At 41.1% G+C, this 16,746-nt stretch overlaps 1 protein-coding gene across 1 annotated transcript in view; it reads right to left on the minus strand.

Moving 5' to 3' along the window:
• LOC126293762 (guanine nucleotide-binding protein subunit alpha-11-like) overlaps window positions 1-16,746 on the minus strand; it is a 137,041-nt gene that overhangs the window by 42,386 nt on the left and 77,909 nt on the right. The window contains exons 4-5 of the mRNA XM_049987140.1: window positions 7,294-7,428; window positions 881-1,004 (exon numbers count right to left, since the gene is read on the minus strand). Of these exons, the coding sequence (XP_049843097.1) occupies window positions 881-1,004; window positions 7,294-7,428 (259 nt within the window). The remainder of the gene's footprint in view (window positions 1-880; window positions 1,005-7,293; window positions 7,429-16,746) is intronic.

Below are 16,746 nucleotides of genomic sequence, written 5' to 3' on the forward strand. Positions count from 1 at the left end.
CATATGTCCTGAACAGGGATGGGATACCAACTTGTCTGTCTCCAGCCATACGGCCCAACAGCCAGGAGGGATGGTTTGGGGTGCAATTTATTTTCATAGCAGGACACCTTCTGTTGTCAGCCATGGCACCCTTACAACACAGCAGTATGGCAATGATATTATACACCTCATTTTGTTGCTCTTAATGGTAAGCCATCCTGGACTTACATTTCACCTAGATAATGCCCACTCACACATGGTGATAGCTTCTACTGCTCGTACTCGATTTCATGCTTGCCGACCCTATCTCGATCAGCCAAGTCACTGGATCTCTCCCCAATTAAAAATATTTAGAGCATTATGATCAGAGGCTTCCAACCATATCAGGATTTTGACAATCTAATGTACCAATTGGACATTATTTGGCACAACCTCTCACAATCCATCAGGAGAACATTCAACAACTCTGTCAATCAATCAGTGCCAGGGCAAATAACTGTTTGCATAAAGGCCAGATATCAAACAACACATTATTGACTTACTCAATTTGTGAGTAAATTATTAATATTTTCTGAAATTGAAATAACTGCTTTTTTTAGGAATGTAGTGGTCCACTAACCTAAATAAGCAATTATAATGGCTGTAACATTTCCAGAAAAAGAGCAATAAAATTACAAATAAAAAAAAATCTTTGTGGAAAATTGGATTTCAAGAGAGTGAACATCCACAATTATTCACATAGAAAGAGTCACACTCCACATTGCAGGCAAGTGGAGCAGATAAAACTCTACAATGCTTGAAATTCTGGTCAGTTATTAGTTTTCAGTTGATTTGATTATAAAACTGATATGTAATATTTCTGATATGGTTCATAATGCAGATATCCTCCTCCCTTACTCACCTGTCCACGTTCATCCAGTTGGTTGTATTCACTTATTGCTGATATAAAAATAAATGCGACACAGTTTTCAAAACAGTGAAGCCACTTGGGTCGTTCCGTTCTCTGTCCTCCCACATCGACAATGCTGAAATGTAAAAGTGGGCTGGTTAATCATGTTACTGATTATAGGAATGAAATGCCTGTACAGATATCAATGTTATAAATTTCAATGCCAGAAAAGAATGCAACACCCTCAAGGACAAGAACATTTAACTGACAAGTGATGTGACAGGCAGGTGTATAAGGTAATAAATTCAGACCAAATGAAATACATGCCACAATAAAGAATGCCCAGACAGTCACATCAGCACACAGTCTACCCTCTCTACCAGCAATGCAGGTGCATATTCTCACATGAAAACAATGATAAAGGTGCCAAATGGTATCTGTGATATAGCTTGTCCCAAGCAACTTGCACCTTTAGTTGTAATTTGGCAATCGTTCTTGCAGGACCCAGGGAATGCATAACATCCCACTTCAGCACGTCCCATACATGTTCAGTTGGCTGGAGAATTGGTGATCTTGCTGGTAAGGGCAGTTTTTGAACACCACGAAGAGCACATTGCACTGCAGCAGTTGTTGTGGATGCATTGTCGAAGAAACGGAGGTAGCACAGGGATAGCAGAGTGTGCAATGAATGGTTACTTTATCCTGGAGAAATATAAAATGTGGCTGAAATTTGTAAATGATGGGCTCCCACAGTGTGAAGCTTGGAATGGGACCTGTATGTCATTAGCTAATATACTCTGTAATACACCACTCACAAGGTCTACACCCTAAATGTGTACACCCACCACTCACATTCAGACAGAACCTACATATACATCTACATCTACATGGATACTCTGAAAATCACATTTAAGTGCCTGGCAGAGTGTTCATCAAACCACCTTCACAATTCTCTATTGTTTCAATCTCTTGTCTAGCATGTGGAAAGAATGAACACCTATATCTTTCCGTACGAGCTCTGATTTCCCTTATTTGATCATGGTGATCCTTTTCCCCTATGTAGATTGGTGTCAACAAACTATTTTTGCATTTGGAGGAGAAAGCTGGTGACTGGAATTTCACGAGAAGATTCCACTGCAATGAAAAACACCTTTGTTTTAATGATGTTCACCCCAAATCCTGTATCATTTCAGTGACACTCTCTCCCCTATTTTGTGAGAATACAAAACATGCCACCCTTCTTTGAACTTTTTCAATGTACTCCATCAATCTTATCCAGTAAGGATCCCACACCGCACAGCAGTGTTATAAAAGAGGGTAGACAAGCGTAGTGTAGGCGGTCTCTTTGGTAGGTCTGTTACATTTTCTAAGCGTCCTGCCAATAAAATTCTGTCTTTGGTTAGCCTTCCCCACACATTTTCTGTGTGTTCCTTCCAATGCGAGTTGTTCATAACTGTAATTCCTAGGTATTTAGTTGAATGGACAGACTTTAGATTTGACTGATTTATTGTGTAATTGAAGTTTAACAGATTCCTTTTAGCACTCATGTGGGTGACCTCACACTTTTTGTTATTTAGGGTCAATTGCCAATTTTTACACCATACAGATATCTTTTCTAAATTGTTTTGCAATTTGTTTTGATCTTCCAATTACTTTATTAATCGATAAATAACAGCGTCATCTGCAAACAACAGAAGAGAGCTGCTCAGATTGTCTCCCAAATCGTTTAACTAGATGAGGAACAGCAAAGGGCCTATAGCACTACTATCGGGAATGCTAGAAATCACTTCTGTTTTACTCGGTGACTTTCTGTCAATTACTATGAACTGTGACCTCTCTGACAGGAAATCACAAATCCAGTCAGATAACTGAGACAATATTCCACAGGCACTCAATTTCACTTGGTGGTACAGTGTCAAAAACCTTCAGAAAATCCAGAAATACGGAATCAATCTAAAATCCCTTGTCAGTAGCACTCAACACTTCATGCAAGTAAAGAGCTAGTTGTAACTCTTCAGGCTTTCCCAGCGAGATTTTGACATGTAGAATAATTGGGTCTACTGCCGGATGTTTGTGTCGCTCTGGCCACATAACTCGTTGCCTTCTTCAGGTGCTACCTGAGACTGCCGTATTGGAGGATATTGTCCAGTAAGGATGAGATCCTCCAATACGGCAGTCTCAGGTAGCACCTGAAGAAGGCAACAAGTTATGTGGTCGAAATATTGTGCCAGAGCGACACAAACATCTGACAGTAGACCCGATTATTCCACATGTCAAAGAGCTAGTTGTTTTTCTCAAGAATAATGTTTTCTAAATCCCTGTTGACTGTGTGTCAATAGACCGTTTTCTTTTAGGTAATTCACAATGTTCAAACACAATATATGTTCCAAAATCCTGCTGTATATCAACATTAATGATACAGGCCTGTAATTTAGTGGATTACTCCTACTACCTTTCTTGAATATTGGTGTGACCTGTGCAACTTTCCATTCTTTGGGTACAGATTTTTCAATGAACGGTTGTATACGATTGTTAAGTATGGAACTGTTGCATCAGCATACTCTGATAGGAACCTAATTGGTATACAGTCTGGACCTGAAGACTTGCTTTTATTAAGTGAATTAAGTTGCTTCACTACTCTGCAGATATTTAATTCTACATTACTTATGTTGGCAGCTGTTCATGATTCAAATTCTGGAATATTTACTTCGTCTTCTTTTGTGAAGACATTTCAGAAGGCTGTGTTTAGTAACTCTGCTTTGGCTGAAGATGACAGGTCACCATTCCACTCACAGGCCAGAGTAGCTGTGCCTGTTGGTGATGTGGCATCAGTATTAGCCTGGTCATAGCCACACGATTGTAGTTCTGCTGCCAGCATATGGTTCTTAATGGTCTCTGTTGAGAAAGCAGATGCAAAATGTGTCCAGATTTCATCCCTGGACAATGTTCAGTCAGTCTCTGATGCTTCACACTGTGTCAATCTTGTCATGCGTCTCTACAGTGTAGACGTACAGAACCTGGTCTGTGGATGTGGGAATGTTCACAGGCCACTGTTGAATGCAGCGACACAGTACCGATACATTGTGCCCGACATATGCAGTAATCTGTCTGTACACCCATCCAGCTTTCTGCAGACACACAATGGGGCCCAGTTCAAATGGATTAAGCTCTTCAACAGGTGTACGCACATATGGGTGGGCAGGGTTGTACCCTAGAGGGAACGTTGCAAACACTGTTCACCTCTAAACTCAGCACAGTTACCGCCTGCAGAGTCAAAACAGAGGGCACACATATTATTTCGTAAAAATCACATCCGGGCTGACTGGTACACCAGTTCTCACCTGTAATTTGTGGGGCAAATTCAGTCCAGACCTGGTTCACCTCCCTCAGTCTCAGAAGTGACACACTGATGCGCTCGGCTATTTGAGTGGCTCATTAACTGACTAAGTAAGTTTTTTTGGATCTATTTCTGACTAACAATTTTTTGTCTCTATGAGAATGTGATTTGTATATTTGTCAGATAAATCACCTGCTGAACTAATTTTGGAATAAATCATTAAATCTTGATATAATATTAAATAGGAAAATACTTGCTAATGTTTGGCAAAATCATTTTTATTTGATAATGATCTGTCTTTCAGATTCTTATGCCATCATCAGGTGACAACTGATGATGGCCTAAGAAACCAAAAGCCACTTCATGACCAGATAAACATAAGTTTGCTCAACATTAGGACATGTTTTCCTATTTAATATTATTATTGTGGTCTGCCAAGCACCCACAGAGAATTAAGTTAATATTAAACATTGTTAGATATTTACACACTGGCTATGTTAGAAAAGACACAATGGCTAAACTTGCACTGCCAACTCTACACAAATGCTGCTGTTCTCTGTCATTAAATGAAGGCCGTCGGCCGCTGCATTGTCCACGATGAGAAACGATGTCTGAAATGCAATATTCTCAGCACACTCTTGACACTGTGGATCTTGGAATACTGAGTTCCCTAACAATTTCCAGAACAGAATGTTCCATGGATCTAGCCCCAACCAGCATTCCCCATTCAGAGACTGTTAATTACCATCATGTGACCATAACAACACCACAGACCTTTTCAAACAGATCACTCAGTACAAATGACAGCTCTGCTAATGCAGTGCCCTTTTGTACCTTGTGCACAAAATGGTACTGCCATCTGTAGATGTGCATATCACTATCCCCTGACTTTTGCAGAGGAGAGACATTTGATTTTAGCAGCTGTGTGAATACCTACCAGATTAAAGTTTCCTGAGATATGCTTGCATGTGTGGCCTTCATATCCATTTAATTCTGTGAAACGTTAAATATTCTTGGTTTCAGTTATCTTCAGACTTATTTGCAAGAGAAACTAGGGCTGATGTGTCAGGATTCCTCCACTATTATTGTGATGAGCACAGGCATTTCTAGTTATACTATTATTTGAGAAGTCCTGTTTCATCACACAGTCTACAGTTTATCACTGCCGACTCTACTGACTGTTGCCACTGTCATAGCAAGCTGCTGTTTATGAGTGATTGTCAGATAGGTAAATGCCCGGTGTCTGTAGAAATTCAGATTCAATACTCAACTTAAAAAGTGGGAAAGACAGCAGTCCAGACAGAACTCCATAGATTACGAGGGTCACTCCAAAAGAAATGCACACTATTTTTGTAAAAATACAGTTTTCATTCTGCATGTGTGAAAGTTTTACAGTGTGTAGATACATCCTTCCTGCTTGTTTTCAAACTTAGTTCCCATAAGTGGCGCCATCATAGCATGTCTTCAACATGGCTGCTACACTTGACGTCCTCAGAAGCAACGTGCTGTCATAGAATTCCTGTGCTGTGAAAATGAGACAGTGGAAACATCCACAAGAGGTTGAAAAAGTGTACAGAGATGCTGCTGTCAATTGCAGTACAGTTAGTCAGTGGGCAAGTAGGTTACATGATGAAAGTGGGCACGGCCTTATTGAGGATTGTTCTCACAGCGGCAGGCCTCGTACTGCACTCTCTCCAGACAGTGTGCAGAGAGTTAACGAATTCATGACTGCTGACAGACGCATCACAGTGAACAAATTGTCACCAAATTGTCACGCTACATTGGGATAGGTGAAGGAAGTGGTTGTCGAATACTGAAAGTGTTGGTGTTAAAAAAGGTTTGTGCCAGGTGGGTTCCCAGGATGTTGACAGTGGCTCACAAAGAAACAAGAAAAATGGTATGCAGTAAACTTTGGAACAGTAGGAGAATGGTGGAGATGAATTTCTTGGAATAATTGTGACAGGTGATGAAACATGGTTCCATCATTTTTCACCAGAAACAAAGACACAACAATGGAGTGGCATCATGCAAATTCACCCAAGAAAAAAACAATTCAAAACCACACCTTCTGATGGAAACGTTATGGCTACGGACTTTTTCAATTCCGAAGGATTCTTGCTTGTGGACATAATGCCAAGTGGAACCACCATAAATTCTGCTGCATATTTGATGACACTGAAGAAACTTCAAGCTCGACTAAGCTGTGTTTGACCATATCAGCAAAAGCAGGATGTTTCGCTGTTGCACGACAATGCACAGCCACATGTCAGTAAAAAAACTGTGGAAGCGATCACAAAACTTGGATGGACAACACTGAAACACCTGCCTTACAGTCCTGACTTGGCTCCATGTTACTATCATCGCAAACTGAAAGACTCTCTCTGTGGAACAAGTTTGAAGATGATGACTTCCTTGTGCACGCTGCCAAACAGTGGCTCCAACAGGTTGGTCGAGAATTTTACCATGCGCCGGTATACAGGCGCTGGTTCCAAGATGGCGTAAGGCAGCTGAAAGAGATGGAAATTATGTGGAGAAATGAAAATATTATTCCTAAAGGATGTATCTGCACACTGTAAAACTTTCAAACATGTAGAATAAAAGATCGATTTAAAAAAAAATTGTGTGCATTTCTTTTGGAGTGACACTCGTAGATAGTTCATTTCATTGTGTTAGATTAGATCAGTATGTAGGACTTTAACAACCTCACTTAAAGTTAAGCAGATGAGTGTAATTTATATTAATCAATGTTTATTATTTTTTATCCATGAGTTGTCCTTCTTACCTGCATCATAGTCAAACTCCCAGTAGGACAAATGTTGCAAGTGTGCAACCTGTGCTACATCGTATAGTGATGATATTTCTGTGGCAGGAGGTCCACTTCCTTCAACCTCAGATGTCACACACTAGACTTCCTTTACCAAGCAAAACACTTTATCTCCCTTTATCCTCATCCTGCCCTTCCTAACCACGTACACTGTCAGGTGTCATCAGAATTCTCCAGTAGTGTGTATTAGTGTGAATAAATAAAATATGCTACTGAAAATGCAACATCCACAGTGAAAAATGAGGGCTCGACACATCTCCTTACCAGAGCTTCCTATCGTAGTTCTCGACAGGCACCTTGTACTCGACGATGCTGGTTGTGGGGCTCCGGGACCTTACAACATCCTGCACTGTAGGGATGTAACCGGTAGCCCCTATGATGTCGAGCTTCTCCATGTAGCTGAAAAAAGGCAGAATTCTAAGTTGTTAAACTGTCATAAACTCGAGTCTTCAAATTACCTGTTATGTACTACACTAAAATAATGTGTGTGTGTGTGTGGGGGGGGGGGGGGGGAGAGGGGAGGGTGTAGACACACACCATGAAGGAGTTATCTAAATGGGATGGAAATCAGCAAATCCGAAATCAGTAATGTGATTCAAAAATTGAGCAAGTGAACAACATGTCCTCTGGTCCTTATACAGCTTGACACTGATTGATAGAGTTGTTGGATGTTCTCCTGAGGGATACTGTTCCAAATTAAGTCCAGCTGGTGGGTTAGAGCATAAAAATCTCAAGCTATTTGGAGGATCCTGCCCACAATGCTGCAAATGTTCTCAATTAGGAAGAGATCCAGTGACTCTGTTGGCTGAGGTGGGGTTTGGCAAGCACTAAGACAATCCATAAAAAGTCTCACCATATTCAGGTGGGCATTATGTTGTTGAATGAAGCCCATGATTGCTTGTCATGAGGGGAAACAAAATTGGGCATACAATATTGTTGACATAGCGCTGTGCTGTAAAGGTACCATGGATGACAACCAAAGAAGTTGTGCTATGAAAAGAAATTGTGAAAGTAATACATAGTCTAAAAACATAAAAACACTGAGGGACTTGATGGTATATCCACTAAACTAATTAAATGCTGCTCACAGTGGGTAGTAAAGCCATTAACCTGTCTGATAAACTTATCTATAGAAAAAGAAATATTTCTTATGTGCCTGAAAAAGAGTAAAATAATCCCTGTACATAAAGGAGGCTGCAAAAAAGACGCAGGAAACTACAGACCTATAACCATTACATCTGTACTCTCTAAAATAATAGAAAACATAATAAAATACAGAATATTAAATTTTATACAAACATGCAACATTCTAAACGATGAGCAACATGGATTCAGAAAGGGCAAATCTAACAAAACAAACAATAGCTGAATTCATAACACTGGTAACTAAAGCACTTGATGAACAGAAGAAAGTCTGTGGTATGTTCCTGGACCTATCTAAAGCATTTGATTGTGTACGTCTTGACATCCTATTAGAAAAGCTTTATCTTTATGGTATAAGGGGAAAAGCAGAAGACATTATTAATTCGTTTTGGAAAATAGAAAGCAGTGCACAGAAATAAAGCAAAAAGTGAAAAATAATATTACAAGTGTCTTTTCAAATTATGAAATTGTTAAATATGGAGTTCCCCAAGGATCTGTCCTTGGTCCACTACTTTTCATTTTGTATGTAAATTATATGACCAAATCAGTATCCGATAGTGTAGTGATGTATGCAGATGACACTTCAATTGTTGTTACTAGTGCTACAACAGATGACCTGCAAGAGAAGGCTTCACTAAGTATGAAAAGTGGAAACAACTACTTCAGGGAAAACAATCTCTTTATAAACGGAACCAAAACTACATATATACAGATACATGCAAACAAACAACACACATTGGACAACTTCACAGTCAGGCTTCGAGACATAGAACTAAAGGAGACAGACAGCTACAAATTTCTAGGTGTGACAGTGGATAGGTATATGACATGGGAGAATCACATAAATAACTTGTGCAGCAAAATAGGTTCAAGCATATTTCTCAACAGAAAAATGTCAAAGTTAATAAACAGACGCACTCTACAAACAATGTACTATGGACTATGCCATTCACACCTCGCATATGTGGCATGAGAGAATGCTGCAAATGTGCACAGACAAAGGATATTAAGATTACAAAAGAGAGCTGTACAATGATCGCAAAAGTATCACCAAGAGAACCCTGCAGAAATAAATTCAGAGAGCTAACAATTTTAACAGTAGCCTGTCCTTTTTTCCCCTTAAGGTAAGTCTTTCCGCTCCCGGGATTGGAATGACTCCTTACCCTCTCCCTTAAAACCCACATCCTTTCATCTTTCCCTCTCCTTCCCTCTTTCCTGAAGAAGCAACTGTCGGTTGCGAAAGCTTGAATTTTGTGTGTATGTTTGTGTATCTATAGATCTGCCAGTGCTTTTGTTTGGTAAGTCACATCATCTTTGTGAAAGAAACTTCCACATGGGAAAAATATATTAAAAACAAAGGTTCCAAGACTTACCAAGCGGGAAAGTGCTGGTAGACAGGCACAATAAAATAACACACACACAAAATTTCTAGCTTTCGCAACCGACGGTTGCATCTTCAGGAAAGAGGGAAGGAGAGGGAAAGACGAAAGGATGTGGGTTTTAAGGGAGAGGGTAGGGTATAAAAGGAAAGGTGTACACTCGCACACACACACATATCCATCCGCACATACACAGACACAAGCAGAAAGAAACTTCCACGTGGGAAAAATATATTAAAAACAAAGATTCCAAGACTTACCAAGTGGGAAAGCGCCGGTAGACAAGCACAATAAAATAACACACAAACACACACACAAAGGCCTTTAAATATGTCTGCTTGTGTCTGTATATGTATGGATGTATATGTGTGTGTGTGTATGTGTGTGTGTGCAAGTATATACCTATCCTTTTTTCCCCCTAAGGTAAGTCTTTCCACTCCCGGGATTGGAATGACTCCTTACCCTCTCCCTTAAAACCCACATCCTTTCATCTTTCCTTTTCCTTCCCTCATTCCTGACGAAGCAACCGCCAGTTGCGTAAGCTCATAATATTGTGTGTGTGTTTGTCTGTTATTTTATTGTGCCTGTCTACCGGCGCTTTTCCGCTTGGTAAGTCTTGGAATCTTTGTTTCAAAGATGTGACTTACCAAACGTAAGCGCTAGCATGTCGATAGACACACAAGCAAACACAAACATACACACAAAATTCAAGCTTTCGCAACCAATAGTTGCTTCTTCAGGAAAGAGGGGAGGAGAGGGAAAGATGGAAGGATGTGGGTTTTAAGGGAGAGGTTAACGAGTCATTCCAATCCCAGGAGTGGAAAGACTTACCTTAGGGGGAAAAGGGACAGGTATACACTCGCGCACACACACACACACACACACACACACACACACACACACACACACACACACATATCCATCCGCACATACATGGACACAAGCAGACATTTATAAAGGCAAAGAGTTTGAGCAGAGATGTCAGTCGAGGCGGAAGTACAGAGGCAAAGATGTTGTTGAAAGACAAGTGATGTATGAGCAGCTGCAACTTGAAATTAGCGGAGGCTGAGGCATGGCGGATAACGAGAAGAGAGGATATACTGAAGGGCAAGTTCCCATCTCAAGAGTTCTGACAGGTTGGTGTTAGTGGGAAGTATATTATTTAAAGATCCTCATTACCAACAAACACTGTCTGCCTGTGTCCATTTATGCGAATGGACAGTTTGTTGCTGGTCATTCCGACATAGAAAGCTTCACAGTGTAGGCAGGTCAGTTGGTAAATCAGGTGGGTCCTTTCACACGTGGCTCTGCCTTTGATCGTGTACACCTTCCGGGTTACAGGACTGGAGTAGGTGGTGGTGGGAGGATGCATGGGACAGGTTTTACACCGGGGGCAGTTACAAGGGTAGGATCCAGAGGGTAAGGAAGTTGGTTTGGGGATTTCTTATGGATCACCCTGTCGCTAAACATGCCTTGGTGCACAGTCAGCACATTTTGACAGTGTTACACCGTCCGGGTTATCTGGATACTTCCCACAACACCACCCTGTCAGAACTCCGGAGATGGGAACTTGCCCTTCAGTATATCCTCCCTTCTCGTTATCCGCCAGGCCTCAACCTCTGCTAATTTCAAGTTGCCGCCACTCATACCTCACCTGTCTTTCAACAACATCTTTGTCTCTGTACTTTCGCCTCGACTGACATCGATGCCCAAACTTTTTTCCTTTACAAATGTCTGCTTGTGTCTGTGTGTGTGACGATGGATGTGTGTGTGTGTGTGTGTGCGAGTGTATACCTGTCCCTTTTTTCCACCTGAGGTAAGTCTTTCCGCTCCCGGGATTGGAATAACTCCTTACCCTCTCCCTTAAAACCCACATCCTTTCATCTTTCCTTCTCCTTCCCTCATTCCTGACGAAGCAACCGCCAGTTGCGAAAGCTCATAATATTGTGTGTGTGTTTGTCTGTTATTTTATTGTGCCTGTTTACCGGCGCTTTCCCACTTGGTAAGTCTTGGAATCTTTGTTTCAAAGATGATGTGACTTACCAAACGAAAGCGCTAGCGTGTCGATAGACACACAAGCAAACACAAACAAAATTCAAGCTTTTGCAACCAATAGTTGTTTCATCAGGAAAGAGGGAAGGAGAGGGAAAGACGAAAGGATGTGGGTTTTAAGGGAGAGGGTAAGGAGTCATTCCAATCCTGGGAGCAGAAAGACTCACCTTAGGGGGAAAAAAGGACAGGTATATACACACACACACACACACACACACACACACATATATATATATATATATATATATATATATATATATATATATATATATATATATATATATACACAGACACAAAATTTCTGCTTGTGTCTGTGTCCATGGGGATGGATATGTGTGTGTGTGCGCGAGTGTATTCCTGTCCTTTTTTCCCCCGAAGGTAAGTCTTTCCGCTCCCGGGATTTGAATGACTCCTTACCCTCTCCCTTAAAACCCACATCCTTTCGTCTTTCCCTCTCCTTCCCTCTTTCCTGATGACACAGCCATTGGTTGCGAATGCTTGAATTTTGTGAGTATGTTTGTGTGTCTATCAACCTGCCAGCGCTTTCGTTTGGTAAGTCACATCTTCTTTGTGTTAATATAGAGGGAAACATTCCACGTGGGAAAAATATATCTAAAAACAAAGATGATGTGACTTACCAAACAAAAGCGCTGGCAGGTCGATAGACACACAAACAAACACAAACATACACACAAAATTCAAGCTTTCGCAACCAACGGTTGCTTCTTCAGGAAAGAGGGGAGGAGAGGGAAAGATGGAAGGATGTGGGTTTTAAGGGAGAGGTTAACGAGTCATTCCAATCCCAGGAGTAGAAAGACTTACCTTAGGGGGAAAAGGGACAGGTATACAATCTTTCCTTCTCCTTCCCTCTTACCTGACGAAGCAACCGCCGGTTGCGAAAGCTCGTAATTTTGTGTGTGTGTGTGTGTGTGTGTGTGTGTGTGTGTGTGTGTGTGTGTGTGTGTGTGTGTGTCTACCCGGCGCTTTCCCGCTTGGTAAGTTCACATCCTGTACAACAGTTTACCACAATGTATAAAGATGGTAGAAGGTATGTCTCTTTTTAAAAGAAAATTAAAAAGACATCTGATCAATATCTGTCCCCGCAGTGCAAAACAATATAAAATAAAATAAAATAAAATAAAATAAAAAATTAAATAGTGTGTATGTATACTTTTTTTGTAATGTACTTTAATGACATTTTCTGTGAATATTCTATAAAATATTTGTATATGTACTACCTGGTTGTACCTAGCTATGTATATGCAAGATTATGTAAAAATGAAGTGTCCTACGTCATTATAAGAAATGATCCATGGACAAATAAAAAAAAAGTAAATGGCACACCAGACCATGACTTCTGGTTGTCAGGCCAAATGGTGGATGACAGTCACATTGGTACCCCACTGTTGTCTGAGGTTATCTCCAGACACGTCTTCACTGGTCACTGGGGCTCAATTCAAAGCAGGGCTTATCATTGAAGATAATTCTACTACAGCCAATGACATTCCATGACATGTCGTGAGACAGCAGTGGGATACCGGCCCGACTGTCCCCTGCCATACGGACTGACAGCCACGGGTGATGGTCTGGGATGCCATTTCTTTTTGTAGCAGGACTCCTTTGGTTGTTGTTCACAGCACCCCTACAGCACAGCAGTATATTGATGGTATTCTATGCCCTGTTTTGTTGCCATTCATGGCAAGCCATCCTGGGCTTACATTTCAGAAACATAATGGCCAAAGGAAATTGAGCTCCTTTGGGATTCAATGAAGAAGATTTGGCAACAGGAGGAGATACCAGACGAGTGGAGAACTAGTGTACTGATCCCAATATTGAAGGGGAAAGGTGATGAGCAGGACTGCAGTAACTATAGAGGTATTAAACTGATGGCACACACAATGAAAATTTGGGAGACTGTGGTGTGTGAAGAACAGTTTGTGTTCATGCCTGGAAGAGGAACGACTGATGCAGTACATGCTTTAAGATGGATAGTGGAGAGACACGGGGAGCTACAAGCTGATCTACATATGGCTTTCATTGATTTGGAGAAAGCATATGACAGAGTCCCAAGGGACAAAATATGGAGAAGCATGAGAGAGCAGTGTGTGCCAGAGATGTATGTGAGGTTAGTGAAGGAAATGTACAGAGGAGCAATGACACAGGTGAGGAGTAGTGTGGGCATGACAAAGGAGTTTGCAGTAAAAGTAGGGTTCCATCAATGGTCTGCGCTTAGTCCCTATCTCTTTGACCTGATTATGGATGTGCTGGTGAAAGATGTGAAGAAGGAAGTGCCTTGGAATATGATGTTTGCGGATGATGTGGTTCTTTGTGAGCAGAACATCGACAGACTTGAGGAAAAGCTGGAGGGTTGGAGGAAGGCACTAGAAGAAAGAGCGATGAAAATTGGCAGTACAAAGTAAGAATATTTAGCACTGAAGGATGTGCAGATGAGGTCTTGCGAGATCCAGGATGATGAGCTGAAATCAATCTGCAAATTTAAATACCTGGGGTCGTACATACAGAGGGATGGAGGACTGGAAAGTGAGATAAAACACCGAATAACTTGCGGTTGGAACAACTAGAGGAAAATGAGTGGAGTGTTGTGTGACAAGAAGAGTGGTGGAAATGAGGATGGCGAGGTGGATGTGTGGGGTAACAAGGAAGGGCAGGACTAGAAATGAATTTGTTAGAGGAGCTGTGAAAGTGGGACCCATGGGGAAAAAGATACAAGACAGCAGACTAAGGTGGTACGGACACTTACAGAGAAAAGGGGAAGAGCATATCAGAAACAGAGTTTGAAGATATAAAGACTGAAGGAGCGAGAAGGAGAGGAAGACTGGAGATGAGGTGGAAGGATAAGATATCTGGGGACCTAAGGGAGAAAGAATGGAAGAAGGAAGAGGCAATTTATAGAGTACTATGGAGGAGAAGGATCCAGAAGAGCAACGCCGTCCCTTCGTGACATGGGACAAGGTGATGATAAAAAAGAAAGAAGAATGGCCAACTGCATATAGCAAGGTTTTCTATTGCTTGACCTCATGATTTCTAAATCCTACCTTGGCCAGCAATGTCACCGGGTCCCTCCCGAATGAGAACATTTGGAGCATTAAGAACAGGGCCCTCCAGCCAGCTCAGGATTTTGGTGACCTAACATGCCGATTGGATTGAATTTGACACAATATCCCTCAGGAGAACATCTAACAATGCTGTCATGCAATGCCAAGCCAAACAACAATTTTTCTGAAATCGTATTCATTTGTTTGTAGGGGCCTGTACATCAGATCTACTGATGTCCATTCCATTCAGATAGTTCCTTTGGGGTGCATTCTACTACAGCTAGGAGTAGTAATCAGACAAGACAGTAAACAAGGTAAGAAAATTAATTCAAAAATAAATTCTGGCTAGTTCACAACTGCAGCATTAAATGGTATTTTATGGGAGCAATGGTTTGGACAGGAAACAAAAGAAAAAACAATGTAAACTTGCTGAAAATGTTAAAAGCTTTTATCCAGTTACTCATTGGCCAATCTGCTGTGGCCATAGAAGGTAGCAAAAAGAAGTAGAATTTTTAAATTCCACATTTAAGAGATTTTTCACACAGGAGGATCATACAAATATATCATTGCTTAACCATTGCACGGACTCTTGTGTGGAGGACATAGTATTAGGCATCCCTGACATAGAGAAGCAACTGAAAGAGTTGAAAACAAATAAGTTTGCCAAGTCTGGATGGAATCCCAGTTTCTTTCTACAAAGAGTACTCTGTGGTTTTGGACCTTTACCTAGCTTGCATTTAAATTAGATCTCTTAGCCAGCATAAAGTCACAAGTGACTGGAAAAAAGTGTGAGTGACTCTTGTGTTGTAAGAAGGATAAAAGAACAGATGGACAAAATTACAAACTGATATCCTTAACATCAGTTTGCAGCTGAATTCTTGAACATATTCTCAGCCTGAATATAATAAAGTTCCTTGGGATGGAAAAGTACCTGTCCACAAATCAGTATGTTTTTAGAAAGCGTTACTTAAGTGAAACTCAGCTTGCCCACTTTTCACATGATATCCTGAAAACTAGGGATGAAGGGCAACAGGCAGATCTCATATTCCTAGATTTTCTAAAATTGTTTGATGTGGTGGCCCACTGCAGGCTCTTAAGGAAGATATGATCATACAGAATAGGTTCCCAGATGTGTGAGTGGTTCAAAAACTTTTCAAGTGAGAGGATCCTGTACATTGTTCTCGATGGTGAGTGTTCATCAGAGTGCCACAGGAAAGTGTGATAGGATCATCATTATTGAAATATACATAAGATCTTGTAGGTAGGGTGGGCAGAAATCTACAGTTATTTGCTGCTGATGCTGTGGTGTATGGGAAGGTGTCATCATTGAGTGACTGTAGGTGAGTATAAGTTCATGTACTACAAAATTTCACACCTGTGAAATGAAACATGTCACATACCAGCTGTCATGTAAACACTGTTTGGCATTTTACATCGGCATGACTACCACCAAATTATCAATTAGGATGAATGGGGCAGAGGTTGTATATTGGCAACACGCAATATCCTGTTGCAGAGCATGCTCTACAATATGAGAATTGTGACCTCCATACATGTTTCACCACACATGCCATCTGGATTCTTCCCCCAGATACCAGTTTCTGAGAACTCCGCCGGTGGGAATTAATGTTACAACATGCCCTTGGTTCTTGCCACCCACATTGCCTTAATTTGCATTAATTTCTTCCATCTCAACATTTCTTCACAGTAACTACTCTTTTCTTAATTCCATTTTAGTTTTCATCTTTCATTGTCTTACCCATCTATTTTTCATAGCTCCCCCCCTCCCTGCCACTTAGCTTTTCACTCTTGCAGCACAGGGTAGCCGTGCGGTCTGAGGCGTCTTGTCACGGTTCATCTGGCTCCCCTCGTGGGATGTTCGAGTCCTCCCTCGGGCATGGGTGTATGTGTTGTCCTTAGCATAAATTCGTTTAAGTTAGATTAAGTAGTGTGTAAGCCTAGGGACTGATGACCTCAGCAGTTTGGTCCCATAGGAACTTACCACAAATTTCCAAATTTTTCACTCTTGTTAATTCATGCACGATGTTTAAGCAGTAATCTCTGTCTTGCATTTTACCTTGTCTTCC

The sequence above is a fragment of the Schistocerca gregaria genome, chromosome 10 (genome assembly GCF_023897955.1).
Source record: "Schistocerca gregaria isolate iqSchGreg1 chromosome 10, iqSchGreg1.2, whole genome shotgun sequence".
NCBI lineage: Eukaryota > Metazoa > Arthropoda > Insecta > Orthoptera > Acrididae > Schistocerca > Schistocerca gregaria.